Source organism: Aedes albopictus, chromosome 2, assembly GCF_035046485.1.
Source record: "Aedes albopictus strain Foshan chromosome 2, AalbF5, whole genome shotgun sequence".
Lineage (NCBI taxonomy): Eukaryota > Metazoa > Arthropoda > Insecta > Diptera > Culicidae > Aedes > Aedes albopictus.
This window is the reverse complement of record NC_085137.1, coordinates 15,823,702-15,851,197: the sequence shown is the minus strand read 5'-3', so window position 1 is coordinate 15,851,197 and position 27,496 is coordinate 15,823,702. Positions and strand designations below refer to the sequence as shown.

At 38.7% G+C, this 27,496-nt stretch overlaps 1 protein-coding gene across 12 annotated transcripts in view; it reads left to right on the top strand.

The window, feature by feature from the left end:
* LOC115262131 (CUGBP Elav-like family member 2) overlaps nt 1-24,729 on the top strand; it is a 1,100,715-nt gene extending 1,075,986 nt beyond the window's left edge. For all 12 annotated transcript variants that reach the window (XM_062849221.1, XM_062849222.1, XM_062849220.1 and 9 more), the window contains 2 exons: nt 15,190-15,339; nt 23,784-24,729. In XM_062849221.1, coding sequence (XP_062705205.1) covers nt 15,190-15,339; nt 23,784-24,055 — 422 coding nt within the window. In that variant the 3' untranslated portion in view covers nt 24,056-24,729. The remainder of the gene's footprint in view (nt 1-15,189; nt 15,340-23,783) is intronic.
* The last annotated feature ends 2,767 nt before the right edge of the window (nt 24,730-27,496 follow it).

Sequence of the window (27,496 nt, the reverse complement as noted above, 5' to 3'; positions counted from 1 at the left end):
CAAACGAAGTTCGTTCACTCGGAAATCCTTAGATTTCGCAAGGATTTTGTTCAGCCGACTGACTTCATTCAAACTGGAAGCATTATAATTTCCAGCTAGCCAGATTCAGACGTTGAGCAGACCGAACAGCTTTCTGGTAGGCATTGTGAGCCGAACGTCGTCTGTTCCAACTTTTTCAACATTATTTCTTGAGCTTCGCCAGCTCAGAGTTCCACCAAGAAGTTCCTCTTGTGGTCTTCACAGATCGCAGAGGGTAAGCTTCTTCAAAAGCTTCCATGATGAAGGTCGTTACAGTATCAACGGCATCATCTTAATCTTAAATTTGGACGCATCCAAATCAGTAAAAAGATCCCAGTTTGTCGACCGGGGATTCTGAAACGCAATGTTTACGAAGTAACATTTAAATGCTCAAAAAAGATAAAGATTCTTCATCTGGCACATGCCAATTGGTCAGCTCGTGACTAATTCTACTAGAGCAAAGCGTTATGTCTAACACTTCCTCTCTAGCAGATACCATGAAGGTTGGGCGGTTGCCTATGTTAAGTAATGCAAGATCTGTACTACTTAAGTACTTCATCAAACTGAAGCCTCTCAAGCTAATGTCTGAGCTGCCAATAAGCATCACTGCCAACAATTAGCACCTTTTGAAGTGCAGTATGCGATGACTTGTTTGAAAGCATCCGAACAATAGGCACATTTCCTGTTGAGGTTTCCAACAGAAACACATACATCATACACAACAGCACATGCATCTCTGGTGGTTTATTCAAAGACGAGTGTAGCAACGATTCAGTTGTTGACAACCACATAGGCTCGAGGAATGACACGTGATTTTTCCATTTCATTTTTACTGGAAGTAGCAAACACGAGGTTCGCGAGGTATTTGAGATAGAAATTCCCCTTGCGGAAGTAAGTTTCTTGGACTAAAGCCACTTGGGCTGTACCATGTACACGGACACGTTTAATGCTTCCAGTGAGCTATTCACTCTTTGAAAGGAACGCCACACTAGACAGCGGAATAATATGCAACGACCAGTGGCACAGCCGAAAACTCTTGAGAGCTGCGACGGGAATCGAACCCGCGCTTCTTAGCCCGATGTGAATAAATGCTTGGTGACACTAGCCGCACGACCACGAAGCCACATTTTGCGTGAGTCGGCACAGATTGATCGTTGCTGTTCTTTTGTGCAGAAGATTGGTCTGAACTATCCTAACCATTAGCCACTACCCAAACTAGGAAAGATTAAACTCTTTACAATCACAGCACAAAAAAGAACATCAGCAATGAAACCAAATCGGTATCGATTGGAAAACGCCAACGACGAGGATACACAGAATACACTCTTTGAACAGCATGATGCGAAACCATATAGGTGAAAATTTAAACTAATCAATGACATCTTCATAACCCCGCCTTTATCAGTCTCAAGTTTGACACTAAAGAAGGGCTGCTGATTATCCCGGAGAAAGATAAGGTCCACCGCGCTATTGTTCCGGTTAGCGCAGGCAAAATACTGTGGAGGGCGCCCTGATTAGTGCTTAGGTTTTCTTAGACCCCTCTAACCATTCATTCCTAGGCTTGGTAAGCATAAACCCGCATACCACCATGGAAGCTTGCTATTTGGTGAAAACATTCGCGAAATGATGCGATTCGCTTTCGACAACGAATACGTTTTCACCCTTCCTCGCTTTATCAAACCAACCTCCTGTACGAATAGCACACGAACAGACTCGACGCTGATCAGCATGCTGAGCTGTTGCGTTCCAGCCAAGCTTCTCTTTTCATCGCTTTCGATGCTTTTCGATCAGCTTATCGCGAAGCATCGTAGGCTGGAAACGTTATTGGTGTGGTGTCGGTACATGCAAATGTTGCTTCTGTGTTGTCGAGCGTTCGTGCCGTAGCTTCCACAAACACTTCGGTGTTGTTCGGCTGTTTGGGTGAGCATGTGGCGGCACTGACAGATGTGTGCAGAATCGTTTGTGAGTTACATCATGTTCGTTTTGCCACCTCTTTGCCTCTGGTCATCGCTGAGCGGCGTACAGTTCAATCGCAAGCGATAAAAATACAATTGATAAGTTGATTGAGCATTCGTGAGGTGATAATTTGCATCATTGCCACCATGAATTAGGGGTCACCTGATTAGTGGACTCCTACCACTGGAACAGGCGGTCCGTAGTGCTATTCTAAGCCAATTGAACTAACCGCTACCGACACTACACAGCTATTTAGGCTGATTGGGAAAAGGAGTTGATATTGATGATCAACTTCATATGGGCCCGAAAAGCCAGACGTGATGGAGGTTTAGTAAACACGTAACATTATTCAATGTATTGGAAATTGATACTGTCATAAGTGTAGACCAGATGTTCCAAAGTCCAGAGTAGTTCGGCTGATCTAGAATACCCCAAAAGCGTTTGAAAATAGTTCATGAAATTTCAAAGGAGTGTATAGATAATAGTTGATTATGTAATGTTACAGTCTATAACGAAAACGGTTACTGTAATGGCTGTAGATAGCAAGGACTAAATTCTAGAACAATTTGGATTGCCAAAAATATCCCAAAACGGAAATTCAGTGAACATATGATGAAAATTGCCACTGTTGATAAGAAATGCCCTCCAGGGAGATTTGGAATGTCTTGTGAATGTTTCGCAGGACCGTTGAAACTACGAAGCCACTTGTGAAACTCCATCATATGTAGGAAAACTCAACACGCTTTTTCATCTAACCCAAACACAAAGCACTGTAGATTGCAGAAAAAACAAATCGTGGACTCATTTCCAATTTTTCATTGTGACCCACAGCTCCAAGCTGCCCAGTCCATTGTCCAGATACCATATAATCACCGTTGACCCACAATCCACTTGATTAGAGGGAACGGTAAACGGTTTCAAAGAATCGCTGCGCTATTACACTACAATCGTAGCTTTTGCCCTGGAGACATACATACCACCCTTCTCGTTCACCGCATTAACCAGGGCAAAAATGCAATAAAATCCCAGAAATGATTTCTGCCCTGTGCGCTGTTCATCGTAGCTTCCACTGCTACTGTGAGTGGGTGTATATATTTTACCGGACAGGTAGATGATATTATTTGTGGTCACCGACCGTCCTCCGGAGAAGGCACTACGCGGACGGAAATGGATCCCTCCCCCGGTTAATGTGGTCTCTGCGTGCCTCGCGCTGCAGTTCAGTTCACTACTCACCACAGCACAGCACTACAGCCCCAGTTCCAAGCGCGGAAGACCCACCGCATCGCATCGTCTCCGGGAAATTATTAAAACAATTCCGAGCTGCTTGCTACTGGAAAAAGCGCCATAATTATGTTACGACGACAAGGGTGGGCGAAAAAATAGGGATGGGTTGGAAGAGGATGGAGAGAGTGTTTCAGAACGGACTGATTGGGATTTTCCGGCAATTTCTTCCTTCTAGGAAACATTTGAAAAGATGTGCTCGGTATTCGTACATAGAACGCAGCACTCCGTAGTGCGAAATTCTACACGCACAAAACAGTGAACTAGTGCAAATACGATTAACCAAACTTCTTTAAGTGGATGTATTTTTAAATTTAAACTTAAGCGATACTTGCTGGTTCGATTCGTGTGACTATTCCATCTACTTCTCCCCTACCAGCTGAATTTATTTCTGGGATATGATGTCCTTCTGCGTCTACCTCCCCACAAAACGTGGTTTGTTGCGACACAGTTTCCTCCAGCACCGTTCACGTCCTAGAGGTAGTAGGGTCATTGTAGCAGCAGCATGTGGTTATGGTTCCCGAGCACCCACCCACCCGAAAGAGAGGAGTACAGGTCGCGACCACATAATAATTAAATTTTTATATGAAACGATTCCGGCGGGATGTATTTACCAGTTCTCTGCCGTAATAACGGGCACCCCGCGAGCAGCTGGTTCTGGAAAATCAGGTCTGTGAGCGCCCAACACAGCCCGGTCACATTTGGCAGTTAATAGCCGGAATTTCAGGGAAAATTACCTGCCTTGGCGTGGACTTGCAACTATGTGTGCTTCGAGCACCGGAAAACACAACCCGGTTGATGGCCATGGTTGGTGCTGCCATGAATAATTGATAGTGCCGCTGGCTGGCTGGAGAAAGCCTACAAATTAGAGTGCCCGACGGCAGCGGTCTGCTAATTAGCGAATATGTCACTCTTAGTGGCTGGCAACTGACTAGTTACTAATAGATTACAACTGGTTCCAGGGTTGGTCCTCGAAAAATAACTTCTGTTTCGGTAATTCATGTCATCAGTATATCATAGGGAAATATAAATCAAAACGCTAACTGGCATGTCAAAACCGCCACGATGGGGTGCCAACCAACCACGACCTCGCCAATTACGTGGAGCTGAAGCCAACAACCTGCTGGGGCTGGGGTAGGTTAAAAAATTGGGTGGACAACCCCCATGACCGGCGAACGCAACGGGCAAAATGTTATACATTTATAATTATTAAAAATGTAATTATGATGATAATTATTGCGGATTGCTGTGCGTCACACAGTGGTTGGCGGCCGTGGGACGGTATTGCGTGGGCGAAAGTACATTATCCTTTACAATCATCAACCGAGAACCTCGCGTTTGTTCCACGAAAACTTTGGGTCAGTGTATTCTAGCAGGAATGACATCAAAAGAGATGTAACGTTTTTTTTTGTGGTTTCGTTTTTTTTATATTTCTGGTGAAGTTGACTGAAACCATGCAAATGGCCAATAATGAATGAAAAGCTTTTGTAACTGATGCACAATACAAGAAGAGGATTTCTCTCTCGATGTAATATTTGTGGCAGTTCCCAGTTGGCATGGAGTAATTAATAATTCTACCAGATTATAAGTCAGGAGACGTTCGAAATAATTTTTGTTTACAAATTGTCTTAGAAGTTTTGTCAAGAATTTCACTTTAAAATTTATTAAAAATTTCTTGAAACATAACTGGTTTTTCAAAGATTCTGAAAAGGAAAGTATTCATTCAAAGAATTTAGCCAAAATTTTCATCAAGATTTGCATTCGTTATTACTGCAGGAGTTACGTGAAACATTCTTTCTGAAAATTTCACCAGACGCCCGTCACTGGTTTTCACCAAGCACCATCATAGGATCTGCCATATTTTTATCATTCAGAAATTCAAGTAGAAACTTTTGTCTTGAAAATGCTACAGAAATTTTCCAAAACTTTTTTGGGAAATCCTTTTTAGCGTGTTTTATAATATGTCTACATGACTTCCAGGAGGGACGGGCTCTGGATTCGATCACTGGCCCATCCCTTTCGTCCTACTATGTATATTTCTGTTTATTCTCTCCCTCATCTCTACTTTTTCAATACATCTCTTATTTTCCAACTTCTACAGCACAAAGTGCATCCGAGTAACTCTCACTGAGACCGGTCCACTATTTACACCTTGTCTTCAAACATGTTTTTAGTGGCGATTTTCTGAAAGTCCTCGCCAAAAAAGTAAGGAAAATGCATTTGGTTACTCAAATTGATGGACCCCCCGTTAGTTAGAGCCACCACAATTTTTGCAGACCCCTCGATTTTGCTCAAATGGTGGCTCATTTAAACCGTTATATTCGAAAGTTTCTCCAAAACCCACCTCAAAACGAAATGTTGTTGAAAAGAGGATATAAGAGATATAACTTATAGAGCTACTATTCACAGTTATAAAAAGTTGGGTCGGTCATATTGATTTTGGCCGCCATCTTGAATTTTTATACCAAAAAATTTTTTTCACCATGTTGGCAACCCTGATTTTTAAATGTTCTGCATCAATTGAAAGCTTAGACATTTATACGCAACCTATAAAAAACATTAGAGATGAGGAATTCCACGGAGTCATGTCAGTCGATCCTGAGCGACCATTTCAAAAATATCTGAAACTGTGCACAGTTTTTCAATTTCATATAAATCGCCATTTTTTGATATTAAACCTTCATATTCACTCACGACTAACTTTTCAAAAGGGTGTATGCGAAAATAGTTCTAAAATATTCTAAAAGCTGTACAGCAAAAACGGATTGTTCGATTGTTATAAATTTTTCAGCAAAGTTAGATAACTAAATGATGATTCCTTAGAAAATATACACTGTAAAAAATTTCTTTTTCTACTTTGAAAAAATATGATATTTGTCACAAAAACTCAAATATCTCAAAACCCTATCTTTTTACCAACTTCAATTTTTTAGGGGAAATGGCCCATTATATCAGCTATCTACCATAAAATTTTGGTGATGGTAAACTGATAAACAAAAAAGTTATGACATTTCAAACATTTCACAATTTTTACATTTAGTAACAAAAAAATTTTTTTTCTGTGTAAATTATTTCGAGAATTATATTTTGATGCTGATTTTATTGTAAAGGCTACCGCCTGAATTAAACAAGTTGTTTTCATGATACTTTAGTTTGATTATTCGTAATTACTATAGTATCTATTTGAAACTTAGACGCGATCCAGTGTTGTGATCAAAAATATTGAGATTGTCATACTTTTTATTGTACGTGACTGGTGAAAAAATCCCTTGATAGTGTTGAAAAGCTGTTGATTATAAGAAAAATGGAATTGAATTTATTTTTAAGACAAAAGCTGTATAATAAAAGTTTTTTTATACGCGTATACGTCTAGTTTATCCGCAAAAAAAAATCCCTCTTAGAGAACAGACTTTATGATCGGAAGAATGCGAGTAACTTCAACAACAACAAATGCATAAGAGGTACATACCACAGACAAACAGACGAAACGCCTAGAACAATTTTAGTGAAAATTCATCGCCCAGTTTACACTATCACCACCTGGTGGAAATGTTTCACGAAACACTGCGTTGTGCAATATCGTCATCAGAAGGCGCTAGTGTGAAACGTCAAACGCAAAGAAAAACGATGGGCGCTCTTCTTGTTATGAAAGCCACAACCAAGATTCAAAATGATCGTTGAAGGCGTGGTCAATGAAAATTTCGCCAGTGTTACGTTTGTTTGTCTGTATACATACCTGACAATGCTCACGAAAAAAACAAAAAAATACTACCGCTATGAATATTAAAAATTGTATAGTATTTTTTTTCTTCAGCCACCAACACCAAACAAGTAAGTTAAAATTAATAAGTGATTTTGTTTATTATAATCTAACGAACAAGATGAACAGTCGCTTTCTCAAAGGTCTTCAACTCAACGCTCTCTTGTAGACCGTTTGATGAAAAAAAATGTTCAAAAGAGTTACGAAATCTCACCGAAAGCACCATAGATAAACTGAAAGAGACTGGTTATGCCCAAATGTCCACATTGTGTACAAAATTACGCATTTGCACGTCCTGCCGTCTAGAATTTGACAAACGAGCCATCTGTATATCATCGGTAAAGCAGGGCGCAGGAAGTTCGAAAACGACAACAACTGAGAAATTGCCATCAGCGACATCTGTTTAAACAATTTAATTACGCCCCTTTTCAAAAATGCCCTGTAATATTCTTCAACATCTATACCCATTTCAATATTTTTAACGTTGCAAAACACGCTTTCAACATTCATCTTGAAGAAGAGGGAAAACACTTGTCCTCAAATGTAACAGCAAATTAATGAATAAACGACTAATGCGCGGAGGGCGTGATAAAATCGGAACATTACGGTACATAGTATATTATATTATATGTATATATAATATATAATAAAAACAACTTGTTTTACTCACGCAAGGCCATTAACAATAAAATCAGCATCAAACTTCAATTTCCGGCCGAAATAATTTACACTAAAAAAAATTATTACTAAATGTGAAAATTGTGAAATGTTTGAATTGTCATAACTTTTTTGTTTATTTTCATGGTAGATTGCTAATATAATGGACCGTTTTCTCTAAAAAATTACGTTGGTAAAAAGATAGGGTTTTGAGATATTTGAGTTTTTGTGACAAAAATGATATTTTTTAATGTTAAAAAAGATTTTTTCACAGTGTATATTTTCTTAGGAATCGCCATTTAGTTATCTAACTTTGCTGAACAATAAAATCAGCATCAAATCGCGATTCCCGGCCGAAATAATTTACACAGAAAAATTTTTTTTACTAAATGTAAAAATTGTGAAATTTTTGAAATGTTATAACTTTTTTGTTTATTAGTTTACCATCACCAAATTTTTATGGTAGATTGCTAATACAATGGACCGTTTTCCCTAAAAAATTCAAGTTGGTAAAAAGATAGGGTTTTGAGATATTTGAGTTTTTGTGACAAAAATGATGTTTTTCAATGATAAAATAGATTTTTTTTCACAGTGTATATTTTCTTAGAAATCACCATTTAGCTATCTAACTTTGCTGAAAAATTCATAACAATCGAACAATCCGTTTTTGCTGTGCATATTTTTGAATATTTTTGAACCATTTTCACATACACCCTTTTGAAAAGTTAGTCGTGGCTCTAAATAAAAATTTGATATCGAAAAATGGCGATTTAGATGGAACTGAAAAACTGTGCAAAGTTTCAGTTCAATAGAAAATCATGAATTAAAAATTTTCCTTAATTTTGATGCTGTTGCTTGGAATCGCTCAGATGTCTTTTTCTCCTAGCAAAAGTTATCTGCCGTTTTGTAAATCATGCCATTTTGCGCACAAGGCCGGGTGCCGGTTGTTTACATAAATGCAGCGTTTTTTTCGCAGTGTTTGCGAACACGAATTCAGTAACAAATTTTGAAAACGACGTATAATCAATGGTGTAGCATTGATTATACGTCGTTTTCAAAATTTGTTACTGAATTAAAAATCTGAACCCACTAATGGAAAGCTGAAGCTTTTAAAAACACTAAAAAGATATAAAAGCAATGCCCGCATCATTGAGAAACAGTCAAACACGGAAACGAACCTCCGATTTTCCCAAATTTTGCTGCAGGTGGGCATTTGTATACATGCAGGCGTAAACACTGATGCTGTTGCATGTCGTTGCCGGTGCGCATTGAAATGGATGGAGAAAACGTGGCTTGATTTACAAAACTGCAGATAACTTTTGATAGGAAAAAAGACATCTCTAATTTTTTGATATGTTGTGTATAAATGTCTCAGCTTTCAATTGATGCAAAACATTTGAAAATCGGTGGTTGCCAACATGGTGAAAAAAAGTTTTGGCATAAAAACCCTAGATGGCGGTCAAAAACAATATGGCCGACCCAACTTTTTATAACTGTAAATACTAGCTCTATCTTTCCTCTTTTCAATAACACTTTGTTTTGAGGTGGTTTTTGGAGAAACTTTCGAATATAACGGTTTAAATGAGCCACCATTTGAGCAAAATCGAGCATCAATTTGAGTAACCAAATGCATTTTCCTTACTTTTTTTGGCGAATTTCATTTACCTTAGAATAAACCTGGAATTATCAGGAAATTATGGAGTCGATCAGGGAATTTTTGATGGTAAGGATTTTTTTATTGAAGCTAGTTTGATCTAGATCAATATAGACTTCTTTAACCCTCGAGCGATTGCGCTGTTGTATTTTGTACAACACGTTGAAAAAATCTCGCTTTTTGTACTCAGCATTAGCGTGGTGCTGACGGTGGCTGGTGGCCAACCGCGCGAGTTACGGAAGGTTAAGGAATTCTGGTGAGATATATATAGAACCATTGCCTTGCTTGCATTTCTTGAATACTCATGGAGTTGATTTTAATACATCTTCGAAGGGAGTTTGCGAACGAATAGGGAGAAATTTGTAACAGTTCATCAATGGCTTTATTTTGGAATTAATCTGAAACGTTTCGAGATTTGTTTGGTTACTGGTATCTTAGACAATTTCTAGAACGTAATTCCAGATTCTTGAAACAATAAAAAAACTCAGGGAATTTCTAACGGAAATCATGAGTAAGTGCGGGCGTTCTCTGAAGTAGCTAGAAGAAAAAAAATCCGTATACCTACTATTTAAAATCAGAATCCAGTAATAAAAAAAAATCTGACGAAAATTATAGACAGTACCCCAACATTTCTAAATGCAGATCCAGAAGTCCCGGAAAAACATCTGATGGAAATCTTTCAAACTTTCAAGAACATCTAAAAAGGGAGGGTTTTAGACGAATTATGTCTAGCTCCTTAAACATGCCTGACGTAAATGCTTGAGTAATTTTTAATAGATTCTTTGGGTACAAACCGTGCGAAAATTTTTAGAAATTTGTCTCGGCAAATTTGTGTTAAACTTTCTGGATGTATTTCACAGGAACGCCTTAAAGATTACCGTGCGAATCCTTGATCATTCATAAATATTTTTTAAATAATTCCTTAAAAGGAATGGTTTGTAAAACTTCTGGAAAGTGGCGTAGCCAGAAATTTGCTCTGGAAGGGATTTTCGATGTTTAATAATACCCTTTTTGCCTTTCTCGTACAACAAATTTGTCCAAAAGGCTATCATTTCACTCCAAAAATCAATTTTTGATAGAAACCTCAGATTATTACGTCTCATATATCGACACAGCTCGATGAACTGAGCAAATGTCCGTCCGTATGTGTGTGTGTGTGTGTGTGTGTGTATGTGTGTGCTAATAAAGCTAATCAAAGAAATGAGCATATGTTTTTCCTAGTGTCAATCGATTGAGCCGCAACATGTTTCATTCGATAGAGAATAGGTTGTAGTTGAACGCTATTGAATTTGGTTTGGATATTTCAAGCCATTTCAGAGATATTTGAAAAAGTTTGCGAGCTTCCACAAAATAAATACTTCTCATTCCCACGTTCCCACGTAACATTTTGAGGGATAACTGCAAAATGTGATAAACACGATACATCCCGCATAAACGATAACCATAAGATATGCTTAACAACCCATTTGGGATACAATTTGAACAATATGCGGTATTGTTGAACCGTCTATATCACGGTCCGTGTATGATGTTGGTTTATTAGGGATGTTTTGGAGATACAATGCGAAATGTTTGACTGCAAGGGAAAAAGGGGTTGAAAAAAGACAATTTTTATGTAAAGTAATTTGAGGACGTCCCAAACACATTAGTACATTTAATGGGTCGTGTGCTGCATACATCTCGGCGATTAACTTAGCGCTTACCGGGTTCTAATTAGTACACCGAGAAAAAACTCTACTCAGTGGCTGAGTTGGTCTTACTCAGAAATCGAAAAATCCTTTGTTTTTCTTACTCAGTTTCAACTAAAAGTGGGACAGCTCGTTGCCAATGAGTTGTCCCACCATTAACGGAAACTGAGTAATGCCGTTGTTCTTTTTGATCCAGTTCCAACCTGGGTTGGAACTGGATAAGATCACAGTTTCAACCCCAACCCGACCTCGATTTCGCTTGTACAAAAGTTTGTTTGACGTTTGTTTGTTTACACATTTTCCGTCAATCCAGTTCCAACCCAGGTTCAAAACGAAAAACGGCATCAGTCTGCACAAATTTGGTGGCGTTTTGTATATAAATTACCCCTTCAGAATCGTAATTTCAACTACAAGCGGTGCGTTTTCAGCTGCTTGATAGCGCGCGTTCTGGAAGGTTAATCGACAAATAATTTAAGCAGACTTTTGCACTAAATTTTATTTAAAATCCTATAGTTACTTATCAAGGAAATCCGCCGAAAATTGTTGGAGTTGCTCCATTTCTGCCAGAAGTTCAACTAGAAATAAATCTAGATTTCTTCTAACAAAATTAGACAAATTCTTCCCTGCCTTGTATTGGCAAATTTGGTGGTTCGTTCAATTTACTGAGTTATTATTTGTAAACCTGGATTTATTTCCTAAGATCTGGAAAAAACCTGGAAAAACCAGGGAATTTTATTTTCGTAAACGAGTAGACACCCTGTAGTATCAAATTCTCGGTAAATAATAATCTGTTTATTGTTAATAAGATAACGCTATAGGTGTAAAAACTTGTTTTTTCTTATATCCGTTACTTTATTCGAAATGTTCAACAGTGGGGTATGGGCATTAGTATGAGACTCGCTTGTATGATAAAAATAAATCCTCGCTCCAGTCGACTTTTTAGATCCCATTTAGGTCCCATATGAACTGTATAAAATTTCAGCGCAATCGGTGAAACTATAATTTCGCGCAAGCAGTTCAAAGTTTGCATAGGATTTACTATGGGAAAAGTTACACTTTCAAACAAAAAATCCCAGAGGTCGCCCTTTGTCTCCTTAATTCAAATCGATCAACGCCTCTTGTAGAAAAATCAATTATAAAACTTTCCTTCGAAGACCGCAAAACGATTAGATGCTTGTGGAAAAAGTTATTGATTCATTACCGATTGGTGATCCAACGAACGCCTTTTTGTTTTGTTTTATCGGCAGCACTGCTGCTGCCGTTGTTGCATGGGGTGGCGGGAGGCATCACCACCCCCAGACAGGGATGGCAAAAATACTTTTTTCTCTTTTCCGTTCATCGATACTGGCAGTAAAATAAAAACAAAACAACGGCAGCACCAATACCATCAGACGCCGCGCCGACGGCAGTCAAGCAGACGCTTGATGGTTTTCGCTTCTCCACGAAAATATTTATGAGCAGTCATGCTGAGGCGGGTGATTGCGAAAAATGTCAAATATTTTCAACTGCTAATAACTCACTTGTTTTAATAAATAATTTAAATCGATTTGCACGAATAGCTAGAGCACACTCCTAGCTTTGTGATGCATGTAAAGAAGTTTGTCTAGAAGCGGTTTGAAACGCAGAAAAATGCGAAAACGGGAGAGACAGAAATTTTTGTCGTCGTTGTGCTCGAGTACTGGCGCTCTCGCGCTTGGAAACCGTTTCGAGGAAGAAGGCTGCAGGAAAAAAAAAATGTTATGACATTTGTTTTTCGAACAGTTTGAGTTTGGCTGGGCCTATGATGTTCGTGTGGAAAAATGTCAAATGTACAGCCGGTAACCGTTTTTTCCAGTACATTTCTCATCCCTGCCCCCAGAAAAAGCAGCAGCCAAGGCAGCAGCTACAGTGCTTCTAATAAAACAAAACAAAAAGCCGTTCGTCGGATCACTAATCGGTAATAAATCAATAACTTTTTCCACAAGCATCCAATTGTTTTGCGGTCTTCGAAGGAAAGTTTCATAAATATTTTTTCTACAAAAAGCATTGATCGACTTGAATTAAGGAGACAAGGGGCGACTTCTGGGATTTTTTATCTGAAAGTATAACTTTTCCCATAGTAAATCCTATGAATACTTTGAACCGCTTGCGCTAAATTATAGTTTCACCGATTGCGCTGAAATTTTGCACAGTTCATATGGGACCTAAATGGAATCGAAAAAGTCGACTGGAGCGAGAATTTGATGTTTGTCCCATACTAATGGGCATTTCATAGAGAAGTATTTTGTTTTCAACTAGCAGTTTATTCGTTTTCAAGCATTCATCTGTTTATCTTTCTTTTTATATTGATATTCTTTAAAATACACCTTCAACCTATCCTCTCCTCTCCACTCTGTAGAAATCCAATCGTAAATATCCTGGAATGGTTGTTCAATCATCAAGTTGTTTACCAACATATGGTAAAAACAACACGGTTCAAGTGCTTTCAACTTTTCCCAGTAGCACTCAGAGTTGTGCAAAGGATATGTGCACATTATGATCAAACTTCGTATCGCTTCCTGCGTACGACCAGCAACGATCTGACCAGATTATTTTTCCCAGTATACCTATCGCAATAATTGGATTCATGACCGTGTGGCACCTATCCGTGTACGTGATGAAAATAAGTAATCAAATGATTGTAATGATATAATAAATAAAACCAAATTAAATTCATTTCCATCACGGCCGGCCGACATATCTCACCCATCAACATGGTCATCATCATCCATCTCGCTGTTGCCGCGTTGCCGTTGTTGTTGTTGTCAGCACTGTTCCCGCGGTTTCATCCCACAAACAACACGGACAGCAGCAGGAACTCGGCTGCCGAGCAGCGCGTGGCTCGGATTTCGCTTCCAATAAAGGATGAACCACAAAAACCCGCGAAAACCGATGCCAATCAGGGTCATCACCCACTACTGCACCAACCTATCAGTTTCATAATAGGTAACTGATGCTGCTGTTGCTGCTTCCCTAGAAACGAATTACAAAAAAGTCCTCATCGCCACCGCATATGATTTACCAGCTGGAAAATATTTTATAAAATTGAAAGACCAGATAAAAAAAAGCCGACCGACCAACCCCCACAGCAACATCTGGCCGCGGCTTCTGGTGGAGGGAGGAGGCTCGCCCCAACCACCCCGTCCCGGTTATCAACGGTCATGTACCTGCGGTTTGCTGTCTCTGATCCGATAGCCAGCTGTTGGGCGACTGGCTGGTTCAATGGATCGCTATGATTAAATTCGTACCGCCACCAACCTTCGGCCTCGAACGCTTGTCCAATTGATGCTGCTGTTGTTGGTGGTGGTGTTATTGGAAAGTGCTCGTCAAGTGACGCTTGCATATGCGTGACTTGGTTTGTCACGATTTGCACACCCCAGGATTGTAACGGTAAATGTAACAGAGGGTTGCAAACATGCCCCTTTGGCTACCAGCCACCAGCCAATTGATGTGGAATAACAGTTAGATCTCCTATAAAAGGCTACCATCCACGTGGTCTGCTGTTTCGTACGATTAGCTATGGAGAGATGGATGTCTATTCGAATTGGTGAGCTCGATCCATGCAATTATACTGTTGTGGTGAATATTGAACCATGAACTGTGCCAATGATGAAGTTTATGCTCAGTATATTTGTATTCTACCCTACTAACAAATATTCCTTCCTCAGACATTCGTAGAGATGCAAAGATATTTGGTCTCCATAACATCTGTTGTATTAATAATATTCCTTACCATCTTCGAAAGTTTGGAGTTTTCAAATTGAGTAAATTGGGAATGGTTAGGTAGTCTCAAATCCCACTCATTGGTGTTATGTTCAACTTCGGTTGTAATCGCAAGATGCGGATTATCATGTCCTAATGTCAAAATCAACTAAATTGGTCAAAAGGCAACCAAAAAAAATGTAGTAGGTGTAAAGTAAGTAATAATGTCTTATGGGACACTCGACTGTACTACTCAATCTATTTCGTATTACTTAGTTTTGGCTAAATTTTGCATGTTTCCTGTTTTTCGTCTACAATTTTTATTATGTTGTCTTTGTAGTTTCGTTGCATGATTATTGTTCCACACCCATCTCCCAGTCAAAATTCCCCAACTCAACTCCTCACCAAATCAGTTTTTAATTACAACCATCGTTTGTTTCCACCTCTATCCACAGGGACCGCCGGAGCAGATGCCACCGCCCTGACGCAGTACGCCGCCCTGCCCCAGTTCGGCTCGGCGGCCACAGCAGCATTCACCACAACGCCTTTACCCAATCCGACGATGGCCCAGGCAGTGGCTGCGGCCGCTGGCAAGCAGATCGAAGGTAAGTTCGAGTGCTTTCTTACTCTGGAAATGAACCGTTGGACGGGGTTTTGGATCGTATGGAACAAAGTATCGACTGTAAAGACTGGGGAGACTTGATCCCTTTTTCTTAATTAGCCTGTAACTTTAAGAAAAAACACAAAACTAGATCCATTTTTCGTACAGAATGGCAGGTAAACATCTATTGCAAATTTATACACAACAGAAGGACTTTAAATTCTTGTTAAAGTTTTCAAAACTGTGTTTTTATGGAGGCATGTCTTATGATGTATTTTTCAAAAATGGGTCAAAATTGATCCCCTTTTGAGCACATGGTTAATTTTAAGGGAAAATAACGTCAGAAGCTTCCTATTAATTTTCTTTTCATGTTTTCTTGCATTTTTGATGCATACAGTGTATATGAAATTATTAGATTTCCTTAAATTGTTAAGGGTATGCCGTATCTCGAAAATGGGGAGACTTGATCCCCCTTTTCATGGTTTGTACTAAAATAACAATTATCTGACACGTTTTATCATTGAATATACTAGAACTCCGAGTAAATAGAGGCTTCCAAATAGAATTTTATTTTTCACATGTATAATGTGTGCGTAATCCTCGAGGGATCAAGTCTCCCCATGTCACTGTTGTATACACTAAGCTACATTCATTGAAATATTTTTATAACAGCCTTATTTAGATACATACGTTTGATAATACTTTATTTATACTATGTGCTGTGAAATTTTGACCCGATTTGGTTCAATTTTCACAAAGTTATTGAGATTTTTCGGAATCGACCAAAAGATTTCTGAAAGACTGAAAACAAACCATCAGTCATTAAAAAACAATGCAATACACAATTAAAATCAATTGTAGCCAAAACATTGTCGTCTGTCCAGATGTCATTTTGGAAAAAAATATGCTAGAAGAAAACTGTTTTTGATTCCGAGAAAATATGGGGGGAACAAGTCTCCCCAGGGATCAAGTCTCCTCAGTCTCCCCTACTACTTATTAATCTAATCTGCCTCTGACTTTACTGCAGTGTTTGATAAAAATGTATTGAACATGTAATGCTCGAACACGAGTCTTTACTATATGTGTGTAATACAGGGCTGTCAAAACAAATATTTGTCTCGTAATGCAGAAGGTTCTTACTGAAAGCATGTGGTTTCGTCAAGAAGTGGAAGATTCCTTCGGATGGCTATTCGAAAAGTAAGTTAAAACAAGAAGGAGTCTAGATATCTGTGCTTGCGGAGTAAGAGAAGAGCTCCTAGATCAAACAGATATTTCCGACAAGTTGACGATTTCGATCAGATGTTGTAAATTCGAGGGTAACTAAGATGATTCTGGAAAATATTTCTCAGACGTTCCCGCGGAATTTCTCTCAGTGTTTCTCACGGAATCCCTCTTGAATGATTTTAGTGATTCCTTCCAAAATGAATGTTCCCAGGAGTTCATCCCTTGAGTTCTCCCAGAGTTGCTACAGAAGTTATTCCTGGGATTTCTACTAGAGCTCTTTCCTGGATTTCTTCAGAAGTTTTTCACGATTTTCTGCTGGAGTTCCTCTCCGGGGGTTTTCCAACGGTTTGCCCTCATGGGATTTCTTTAGAAGTTCCTTCTGTAATTTATTAAAAAAAATTCTAAAAATCCTTCCATAGTTTCTTGTCCTAGTTGTGAATTGGGGTCATTATGACCCCTAAACGTGCACTAGGTGAGCGAGGTGAGCGCAAGCTAATGCATGAAGAAGGTAAAATGTTCTCGCGGGGTTTTCCTTGAAGTGTCACCCGATATTTCTGTCGGAGTTTCTCCCGTGACCTCTCTTATTAGATTTCTTCCGAAGTTGCTCCCGGGATATCTCGTTCAGGATTTATTCTAGACTTTCTATCAAGATCGCTTCCGGACCTCTTTGCTGATATTTTGCATGGAGTTCTTTCCGCGAATATTTTCAGATGATTTTCGAAGATTTTCTTTGTAGTTATTTCTTGGAAATCTTGCAGTGATCATCTTGAGATTTTTCAGAGGTTCTACCATAATTATTAACAATGTTCTTCCCGGATGCGGAAAATTTGTCCGCGATTCTAGGTGTTTATTTTGGGATTTCTCTCATAGCTGCTCCAGGAGTTCTTGCAGAGATTCTTCAATGGTTTTTTTTCTCGAAATACTTCCTTGGATAACCTGCCATCTTCCTTTTAAGAAATTGCCGGTGAATATCAAAAGAAATCCAGGTGAAATCTTGTGGGAATCTCCGGCAAGACCTGTTCAAGAAATCTCGAGAGGAACTTACTTCGGAAGAATTTGTGAGAAAAACTGGAACATCTTGGGGAAAAAATGTTTGAAAGTAATCTTGGGACAAAATACTAGGTAGGGGATTTCCAGGAGGAAATTTGAAAACAACTAAGAGAAAACCCGAAAAGAACTCTAAGAAAAATCCTGGTTAATTTTCTGGGTGTACTTCTGCTGCAGAAATCTCGGAAAAGAGCCCCAGGAGTAACTCGAAAATTCACTAAGAAAAAATCCTGAAGGGCATTTGGATAAATTTTAGGAGAACCTCCGAAAGGAATCCTGCGAGAAATTCTGGAAGCAGTCATGTAGAAATCCTGCGAACTTTTCATAAGTTCAAGAGAAAACACTGAGAGAAATGGCGGAAGAAACTGCGAAAGAAATTAAAGAAATACTTACGGGAGAAATCCCAGGAAAAATCTTGAAAAGAATTCTAGGAAAAACCTTATACAGTCCTCAGAGGAATTTCGGAACGAATTTTGGATGGATACATAGAAAAACTGAAGGAATTTCTCGAGGTTTTTACTTATTTTTCTTCTAGACAACCAGCTCTTGCAATTCTTCCACGATTCCTTATAGAGGTCCTGCTAAGATACCTTCCGAAATGATTTGCCAAAACACCTCCCTAAAATCTTCCACGAGATAGATTTTGAAATTAATATCGGAATTTACCACAGAAGATTCTCTCCAGAAATGTTTCCCATGATTCGTTTTTTAATTCTTCCCGAGTTTTTTCCTGGAATTCTTTCTAGAATTTTTTCCGCGCAGAGAGCGTGTGATTATATATAGCAATCAGACCCTACTCACAGGAGAAATAAAGAAAGGACACCTGGAGCAATCCATGGGGGAAATGTGGTAAAAATCTATGTGGTAAAAACTGAAATCCGATAAAACTCCGGAAAAAAAATCTATGAAGAATCTGTAGAGAAAATCCGGAAGATTCTTACGAAGAACACTGCAATGAATTCATAGAAAAACTCCGAAATCAGTTCCTGCCGCAGCTCCTTGAGAAATCTCACGTGAAGAATTTCTGAATGAATCATGAATGAATTCCATTTCCAAAATCACCAGTTTTCAGTTTTAAGTTACAAAATCTTTGCAAAATTCCCATATTTTTCAGCATCTGCGTCTTGCCGAAAACACCTATGCAGCAATTATTTTCGGGATTCCTCCATGAAATAGGCATAGGGGAAATTACCTATTCTCGGCCGTTTTGTTCTCTTCGTCTTGGGGGTTTTTTGTACCCTATTGAACTCAGAGTTGGCCTCAAATCCTTCCCAACACATTAATGATATGGCCAAGTTTCAGGCAATTTGGTTGACAAAAACCCCCCATGACGAAGAGAACAAACCTCCCGTTAATACCCAATGTCACCCTATTTCCTGATTTTTATTTCTAGAATCCCAATCTAGATTTCTCTTAGGATTTCGCCCGATGTTTTCCCTGAATTTCTTCCAAACAAATTCCATGAGTTGCACCTAGAATTTCTCCCGTCAATTCCTTTCTCTTTGGGGGTTCCGGGTCATTTGGCCGAATGCCATTTGACCTAATGTCGCTTAGCCGAACGCCATTTGGCCGTATAGGTCATTTGGCTAAATGCTGTTTGGCCGAAAAATGTATGATGAACTCAAGTGATCATGCTATTGTTCTCCACATCAGTATAACTCTAAAAAAAATATTCTTTATTGAAGAAAGAGCAATCTCTGATAAATTATTGCCAGTTTCAGCGTCAACTTAAATGCCAAAGACTTTCTCTGAAATCGTTCGATAATAATTCGGCTAAACGGCCTTCGGTCAAATGACATTCAGCCAAATGGCCGGACACTCTCGTTTCCTGGAATGACATGGAAATTCCAAGCGAATTCCCTTACAAATCCCAGGAAAAACAGAAATTCCAGAGGTAATCTTACGAGAAAATTCATTAAAAATCCTAGAAGGAAAACGGAGAAATCCCGGGAGGGATGTGGCAAGGGAAACTCTGATAGAAATTTCGGGAAAAAAAATTCTGAAGGAAATTCCGCGACGAACTCATTGAGAGACCCTGTGGGGAACTCTGGATTAACTCAAGGAAAAATAGTCTTGGAAACTTATGAGAAAATCCTGTGAAAACTATAGCTGAAATCTCAGTACAGACTTCTCCAGGAAAAAAAAAAAAGAAAAATTCTTCCAGAAAACACAAGAGAGGAACCAGCGAAAAATGTATGAAACAAAATACTGCTGATGGCTTAGGAGACATCCCGCGACAAGACCCTGGAAGAACCTCTAGGGGCCTGTCCATAAACTACGTAGACTCTTAGAGGGAGGGAGGGGGGGTGGGGTTCTAGTGAAAGTCTACGCTCCATACAAATTTCGAAAATTTTGTTTGGAAAAAAGTTCTACAAGGAGGGAGGGGGGCTCTGAGATGGACAAAAATGAGTCAGGTAGAACCACTTTAGAAACTTCAAAAAAAAAATCCTTAGATTGATCTCGAAAAACTTCAGGAGAAATTCGGGAGGAAATGGCGATCTCTGAACGAGGAGAAATCCCAGAAGATTTTCTCAAGAGAATTTTTAGGAGAATCCATGAAGAAATTTGTAGTAAAAATCTTGGTAAAAGCATGTAAAATGAAAGAAAAACCGGGAAAATTTAAAAGAAAATTTTTAGGGTAATTATAAAAAAAAATCCTGTGAGGAGCTTTGGAAACGACAGCATCCATGTATTACGTAACGCTAAAATCGACATTTTTCGACCCCCTCCCTCTGTAACGCGTTTTTGTATGAAAACCCTAAAATTTTTGTATGAGCCAACCGCCTGTGCTTTTGGATAAATCCTGGATGAATTTCTCAGCATTTGCTGAAAAACCTCTAACCTCCAAAATTTTTCAAGAAATGCTGTAGGAACTTCTGGACAAATCTCGAACAACACTTCTAGGAAACTCATGAAGAAAATCCAAGAATAATTTTGAAACATGATGGGAAAACTTTTACAGAAAATCTCCAGGAGAAATCCCTGGAGAAACTCGGCCAAAATCCTGAGACTAACTATTGATGAATCCCAGAAATACTTCATGGTTCTCTCAAGTTTTCTCGGCATTTATTTTTTTGCAGTGTTCTTAGAAGAAATCCCAAAACAAAACATCTAAAAGAAATGAAAGAAATCTCTGATTAAAAAATCTGTGTGTAAATCTTAGGAGGAAGTCTGGGGGAAATCTCGCAGGCAATTTTAACTTTTGCCATGAAATTTCAGATACACTCCCAAAACAAAGTTCAGAAGACATTCCGGAAGAAACTCCGAGAGGGAAATGGCGGAGGAATTTCTTTAAAAATTACGGGAAGAAAAATTCCACAAGGAACTCCCAGTGACATCCTGCTGGAATCTCCGAAAGAAACCCTGGTAAAACGTGCTGCTAAACGTAAACGGCCCGTGAACGAAACATCTTGGAAAATCTTCTGAAAAAATCTCTTGAAACATGTTTCCTAAAGAATTTTCTTGGAAGATATCCCGTTGAATTCTTTGGGAGATATCATGTGAGTTTGGGTGGAAATTGCGGAAGTTTTACTTAACTTAATCTCAAGAAATCCCTGGATGTGAAATGTAAAAGTTCTGGAATGAATTCTGAGAAAAAATCCTCCAGGAATTTCTGGGGGTGTTTCGGAAAAACCTCTGGAAAAAAATCCTGTAGCTCCTACAGAAATCCGAGTAGTGAAATCCTGTAAAACTTCTAGAGCAGGGATGGAATTATTCACTTGCGAAGGGTTACAATTACTTGATACTCTCTCAGTTCAAAAGAATAGTATCGAAAACAATGTATGGAGAACCTTTACATTGTAGTTACATTTGAAAGTTTGTCTAATAACATAAAGTTGGCAAACGCAATACCAAAGTTGTGAGAGAACTTTCAAAATTGTGATGAAAATTTCAATGACGAATTGTTCAACGTTAAAATCTCATTAATCAAGAAAATAATTCAATATATATCCTAAGTAATCATCCGGATGAATCTCCTTCAGAAAAGATTTGATTGAATTGTTCCTGAAAATATATTGGAAATTTCTCTAAAAAAAATCCTTTTTAAATCCCGATTTAGCTTCCTCTCTAGATTTCTGTCGAAGTTTTATTTCTTCCAGAGGGTTCTCCGGATTTGCAACTAGAATTTCTAGCGGCTGCACACAGGCGTAAATGGGCCAAATTCCTGGCCATAAGTCGAAAATTTTTTTTCAGGGTTTTCCAGAGTCTAATATTTTTTAAAGATAAATGAAGTAATGCTTCATCATGTGGCAATCAATAAAATACTTTGGGATGCATATTTTTTTAAGAATAAATGCCGAAATTTGCCGATTTTCTCTACTGTTTTTTTCATTTGCATCATAACTCATCGGAAGAACTTCAATTATCGAAATATTGACAATTTGAAAAAATAACTGAGTATGTAACACAGTTCTCCTGATAAGGGTGTATCATTTAAACAAAAAACTTCACCTGGTTTCATTTATTTTGCTCTTTTACAGAAGAGTTTTCAAAATCATGTTTTTTGTCAATTTTGAACCATTTTCAGCATTCAAAAAGTTTTCAGATTCTGCAGCATTCCGCGATCTGGATATATCTACAATAAAATATAAGGCATATCCTTTGTGAATCGCAAGAGAACGGGTACCAGAAAGTACCAGACGAAAAAATAAATCATTTTGAAATTTACACCTTTTTGACTAGTTTTTAGTTACAATTTATGTTTAATTTTGATATAACAACTTCGTTTCGACTACTTTTTCAATGAACGGCCACTTATTCTCGGTAGATAGATCATAGCAGAATACAAATCTGGTCTTCTATCTCTTAACAAAATGTGTCAAATGGAATTAATTTAGTAAATTTGGGCAGAAATCTCCATACACCGATAAACGCCAAAATGTATGCAATGCAGTAGTAATCTAATGTAGCTAGAACTGTTGTGTTCAAAATTTGTTATAAAAAATAAAAAAACAACTCAAATAAAAAGCTCACTATTTGTAGCATGTAATCATATGTTGATGCACCGTTAAGAAAATATTTTCAGATAAATATTGTTTTTTATAGCTAAACTCATTGAGTTTTTCATTCAGTACTCCACGAACTTACTTTTATGTATAAAGTTGTGTTAAAATGCCATGTTTTAATAGAAAAATTCAAACTGATATATTCCACACGGCTTCTATCATCATATTCAAACTCCTAAAATTTTCAATCCATGATTAATTTTTGAGTTTTGATGTGTTTTCCAGGGCACTATAAAAGTTATCCCGAAATGAAAATGTGATTCCCAAAATATCTAGAAAAAGGCACAACATTTAAAATGAGTTTAAGGGACCGTTCAAAAATAACGGCCCGTATTCCCAAAAATTGTGAAGATAGGACAATTATTCAACAAGTTTCCCGATTATGACACTCCTTACAACTTTGCTGAAGACATAAACACGTTATCTACACTTATAAAAGAATTGAATTTCTCTCACACTTCTAGGAGAATTTCTATGAAACGAGGTGGCCCTTGTTTCCAAACAATATTTTTCATGGAAATATAATTATTTTTCAGTTCTCTGTTGTCAAATAAAAATGTTCGACGCTTCAAGCGATTTTTGAGGGTGAAAATAAACGTCCTTGGAGAGGTTATAAGAAATCATTTCTAGCCTTTAAGTGAATTAATATGGCTATTTATAATCCAAAATGTTTCCTCAATATCTAAATTCACAATTTTATCGCTAGTATATACATAATACACCATAAAAACGTGTTAAAACTTTTTGGCCATGAATTGGACCCTGTTACTCCAGTGTGGGCTGGCTGTTCTCCGGAAAAATTCAGGGAGAGCCTATAAAAGAAACTCAAAAAAATCGGAAGAAATCTAAAACGAAATTCTTACAGAAGTCGCGAAGAAAAATTAAAGGAATTCTGTAAACAACGCTGTAAAAACACTACGAGAAATGCAAAAAAAAACCTAGTACAAAAACCTCTGAAAGCAATAAGAAAAATCTCGCAATCGCGTTGGCAGATATCTTAGGCATCCTTAAGAGTTTCTAGAACCCTTGGTATCTTCCAGAATTTACTATCTTCCTAGCATTTTTGAAATTACAGGTATCCTTCAGCATTTACTTGCATCCACTGTGATCATGAATTTCACGATTTACTTCCATTAACTTATCATACTTTCTTCCTCCCCCCAATCCGCAGGTCCCGAGGGTTGCAACCTGTTCATCTACCACCTGCCGCAGGAGTTCACCGACACGGACCTGGCGTCGACGTTCCTCCCCTTCGGCAACGTGGTCTCCGCCAAGGTGTTCATCGACAAGCAAACCAACCTGTCCAAGTGCTTCGGCTTCGTGTCGTTCGACAACGTGGCCTCGGCGCAGGCCGCCATCCAGGCGATGCACGGTTTCCAGATCGGCACGAAGCGGCTGAAAGTGCAGCTGAAGCGCTCGAAGGACGCCTCCAAGCCGTACTAACTATTTGGGGAAACTGTGGTGAGGCAGGAATTCAGCGGCGCAGCGGAAATCGGGACAAACACAGTTACAATAAGAGAGGAGGAGGGGCAGGAGTAGCTTCTACGTTCGTCGTCGTTCTGTTCGTAACACTTGTCTTGTTGGAACACGTTAAATGTAATTGTTTCACGATAAGCTTAGTTTACGTCGGGCAGCACACAAAAACACACACTGGCAAGAAGACGAAGTAGGCGGTGGATGAGCTGGGCGCAACGTCCGCAACACTTACAAGACAATTATTGGACGAAAAGGTTGTGTATGAAACGTTTTTATGTCCTGTTTCCAGATTTGATGGTGGCCGTTTTCCTGTTTTATCTTTTTCCTTTTATTTTGATTAACGTTATGTTTCGTTACTTGTTTTATGAAAAGTAAGGTAGAAAGCCAAAAATTCCAACTACACAAAAGAAACAAAAATTAGAATGGTAGAACAAAAACTAAAAGGTAGCAAACTAGCACAAAGCAACAGTAGGAAGGAAACAGAGACGAGAAAAAACCGCGTTAAGCTGGATTTTGTTGAGTAGTAGTATAGTTTTTCATTTTCGTTCGATTTTTTACTCACATTTTTTGATTATTATTAGTTCCACCGCGAGTTAGAGAAAAAAAAAGAGTACTAGATTTAGAGCCTGACGGCTGGGAAGGGAACTTTGCGAGGGAGTGACCGCTCGGATAGTTTTACAGTTTTTACTCGGCAAAGTGTTACAAAGTGCAAATTGTTAGATTTCGGCTATAATGTGACCAATTCCGAGAGGACTGAAAACCCCGCACGCAAACCTTCCCAGGGAGAAACCAAAGGCTAGTAGTCAGCTTTTGTTTTGTTGATTGATGCTTATTTTACCAACACCCCCAAGTGAACTATAGAATTCGTTTTACCATACACGTTATACTAGTATAGTTAATAGTAGCAGCTATCCGCCTGAATTCAAGTGAATTAACTGTTTAAACTATTTTGCACACCAATCGTATGTTTTACGTTTAAGCCAAACCTATCCCAAGTGAACTTTCATATGTTTGAATTTGAGTTACGTTATTTTTGTTTTGCTTTACCCGCCAGTTTAACGTAACGGTTTAATAATTTATTTTCACTCACCAATTACACACTCTGATCAACCTAATTAGTAGTTTCACGTACATGTATGTATCGGTTAAGTACACACAGGAAACAATATGCAAATGGTAGAGCAAAAGTCAGTGGGAATTCGTTGTACGTGTTAAACGTGTATACCAACTAGAAATCAAAGCAATCCGCTTTGAACACCCGTGAGAAAGAGACAGCTAGCGAACAGCACTAGCAGCCAGTAGCAAGTAGAGAGGAGTTATGTATACATGTAACTATTTATGTATAATCAGATTAAATGTCACTCATTTATTATTCATTTTCCAAAACATCAACGTGCACGCGCCCCATTATTAATTCCATTAAATGCGGAAATTACTATCAATTTAGCAGCCGGAGTTCCCGGGACGGACCAACAACTAAATACCTAAGCGTGGTAAAGCACAGGTATTGAACCGACATAATCAGTGCCCCCGTCCGTCCGTGGTGGTGCCGTGCGACACCCTTTGAATGCAAATCGGACTGCTTGAATGTGCTTTCCGGGAATTGACACCCACATGGCGGGGTGGGACTGGGGATTTTTGGGTGGGTGGGGGTGATTTTGTTAGAGCTCTGAGTCGGTGGGATGATAGAGAAGTAAGAAAATAAGAAGAATAGTTTATCTAAAAAAACCCGATTCTTTCATTCCCAACGAAATCTACTAAATAAATGTAGGAATTCGCGGTAACAAATCTAACGAAATTGCTAGATAACTTTCTGACGGAACTCAAAGAAGATTATTCTAAATGGTAATTCTTGAGAGCATTTCGATCATATGTCAAATGATACCGACTCGACTTCTTCTTCTTCTATATGGCACTACGTTCCCACTGGAACTTGGCCTGCCTCTTTCCAACTTAGTGTACTTTGACCGTTATTAATTGAAGGGCTTTCTTTGCCTGCCATTGCATGAATTTATAATGTTGTAAGGCAAGCAGGCACAACTATGTCCAGGGAGTTTTCGAAGAAAGAGTTTCTGACCCCTTGATATTTCTCAGATGTCCCTTTCGAAATTCTACCTGGAGTTTCATCAAGAATCAGAATTCATTAAGTAACTCATTCTGATTCTAACCTAGAGATTTTGTTAGAATTCCTCAAGGAGTTGTATCTGAAAATAACCAAAGCATTCCTTACTGCAAGGTTCTCTGCAGAACTTCCTACGGGAATTCGTCCAAGATCAATTTCTGAAATCGCTCCAGAAAACCTTTCTAACATTCCTCCAGTTGTTCCTTCTGTGGCTTCTCCGTTTTTTTTGTCTGTATTAACGAGATTTTTAACCCTAGGCTAGTTCATCTCAGGACCCACGTTTACTTCCCTTCCGAAGGAAGAACCCACATTTGTGAGAATGTCGGGAGTGGGATTCGATCCCAGGTCCTCGGCGTGATAGTCTTGTGTTCTAATCACCACACTAGATCCGCTCCACACTTCTCCGTTTTTTTTTCTTTCAGAAATGTTTTTTTTAGATATGCTCAAGTAGTCCCTTCTGAGTTTCTTCTTCTCCAGATGTTCCACCAGGTAACCTTCCAGAAGGTTCTTCAGGAAATCCTCCTCCAGGAGTTTTCTCTGGAACTCCTCCAGATGTTCGTTCTGGAAGCCGTTTTGGCGCTCCTAATGGTAATTTTTCAGGAGTTCTTTCTAGAAAATCTCCAAGAGTTAATTGTGAGAATCCTTCAGAAACTCCTTTTGAAAATCCTCCAGAAGTTTGTTCTGGAAATTTGTAAGAATATCTTCTGGTAATTCTACAGATTTTTTTTCGGGAATTTCTCCAGATGTTCGTTCTGGGAGCCCACCTTGTGTTATTTATGGTCACCTTCCAAAAGCTCCTTCTGGGAATCCTCCAGGAGTTTCTTCTGGAAACTCCTCCAGATGTTCGTTATGGAAGCTCATCTGTTCTTCCTTATTATAATCTTCCAGATGCTCTTTCTAGAAAATTTCCTAGAGTTTGTTGTGGAAATCCTTCAGGAGCTTTTTTTTGGGAATACTCCAGAACCTTCTTCTGGGAATCCTCCAGGGATTTCTTCTGTAACTTCGCCAGATACTCCTTCTGGAATCCCCCCACCTCGTGTTTCTTATGGTAACCTTCCTGAAGCTCCTCCTGGGAATTCTTCCTAAAGTTTCTTTTGGAACTTCTCCAAATCTTGTACCGACTTTTCGGACCCTTTAAGCAGAATGCCCCCTAAGCCCTAATTGACGGAATTAAAAGTTACAAAACTGATTACACTCATTCGAACTTCTCCAAATGTTCCTTCTGGATAGGATTACATGGTGGTATTCCTAATGGTAATTTTTCAAGAGTTCTTTGTAGAAAACCT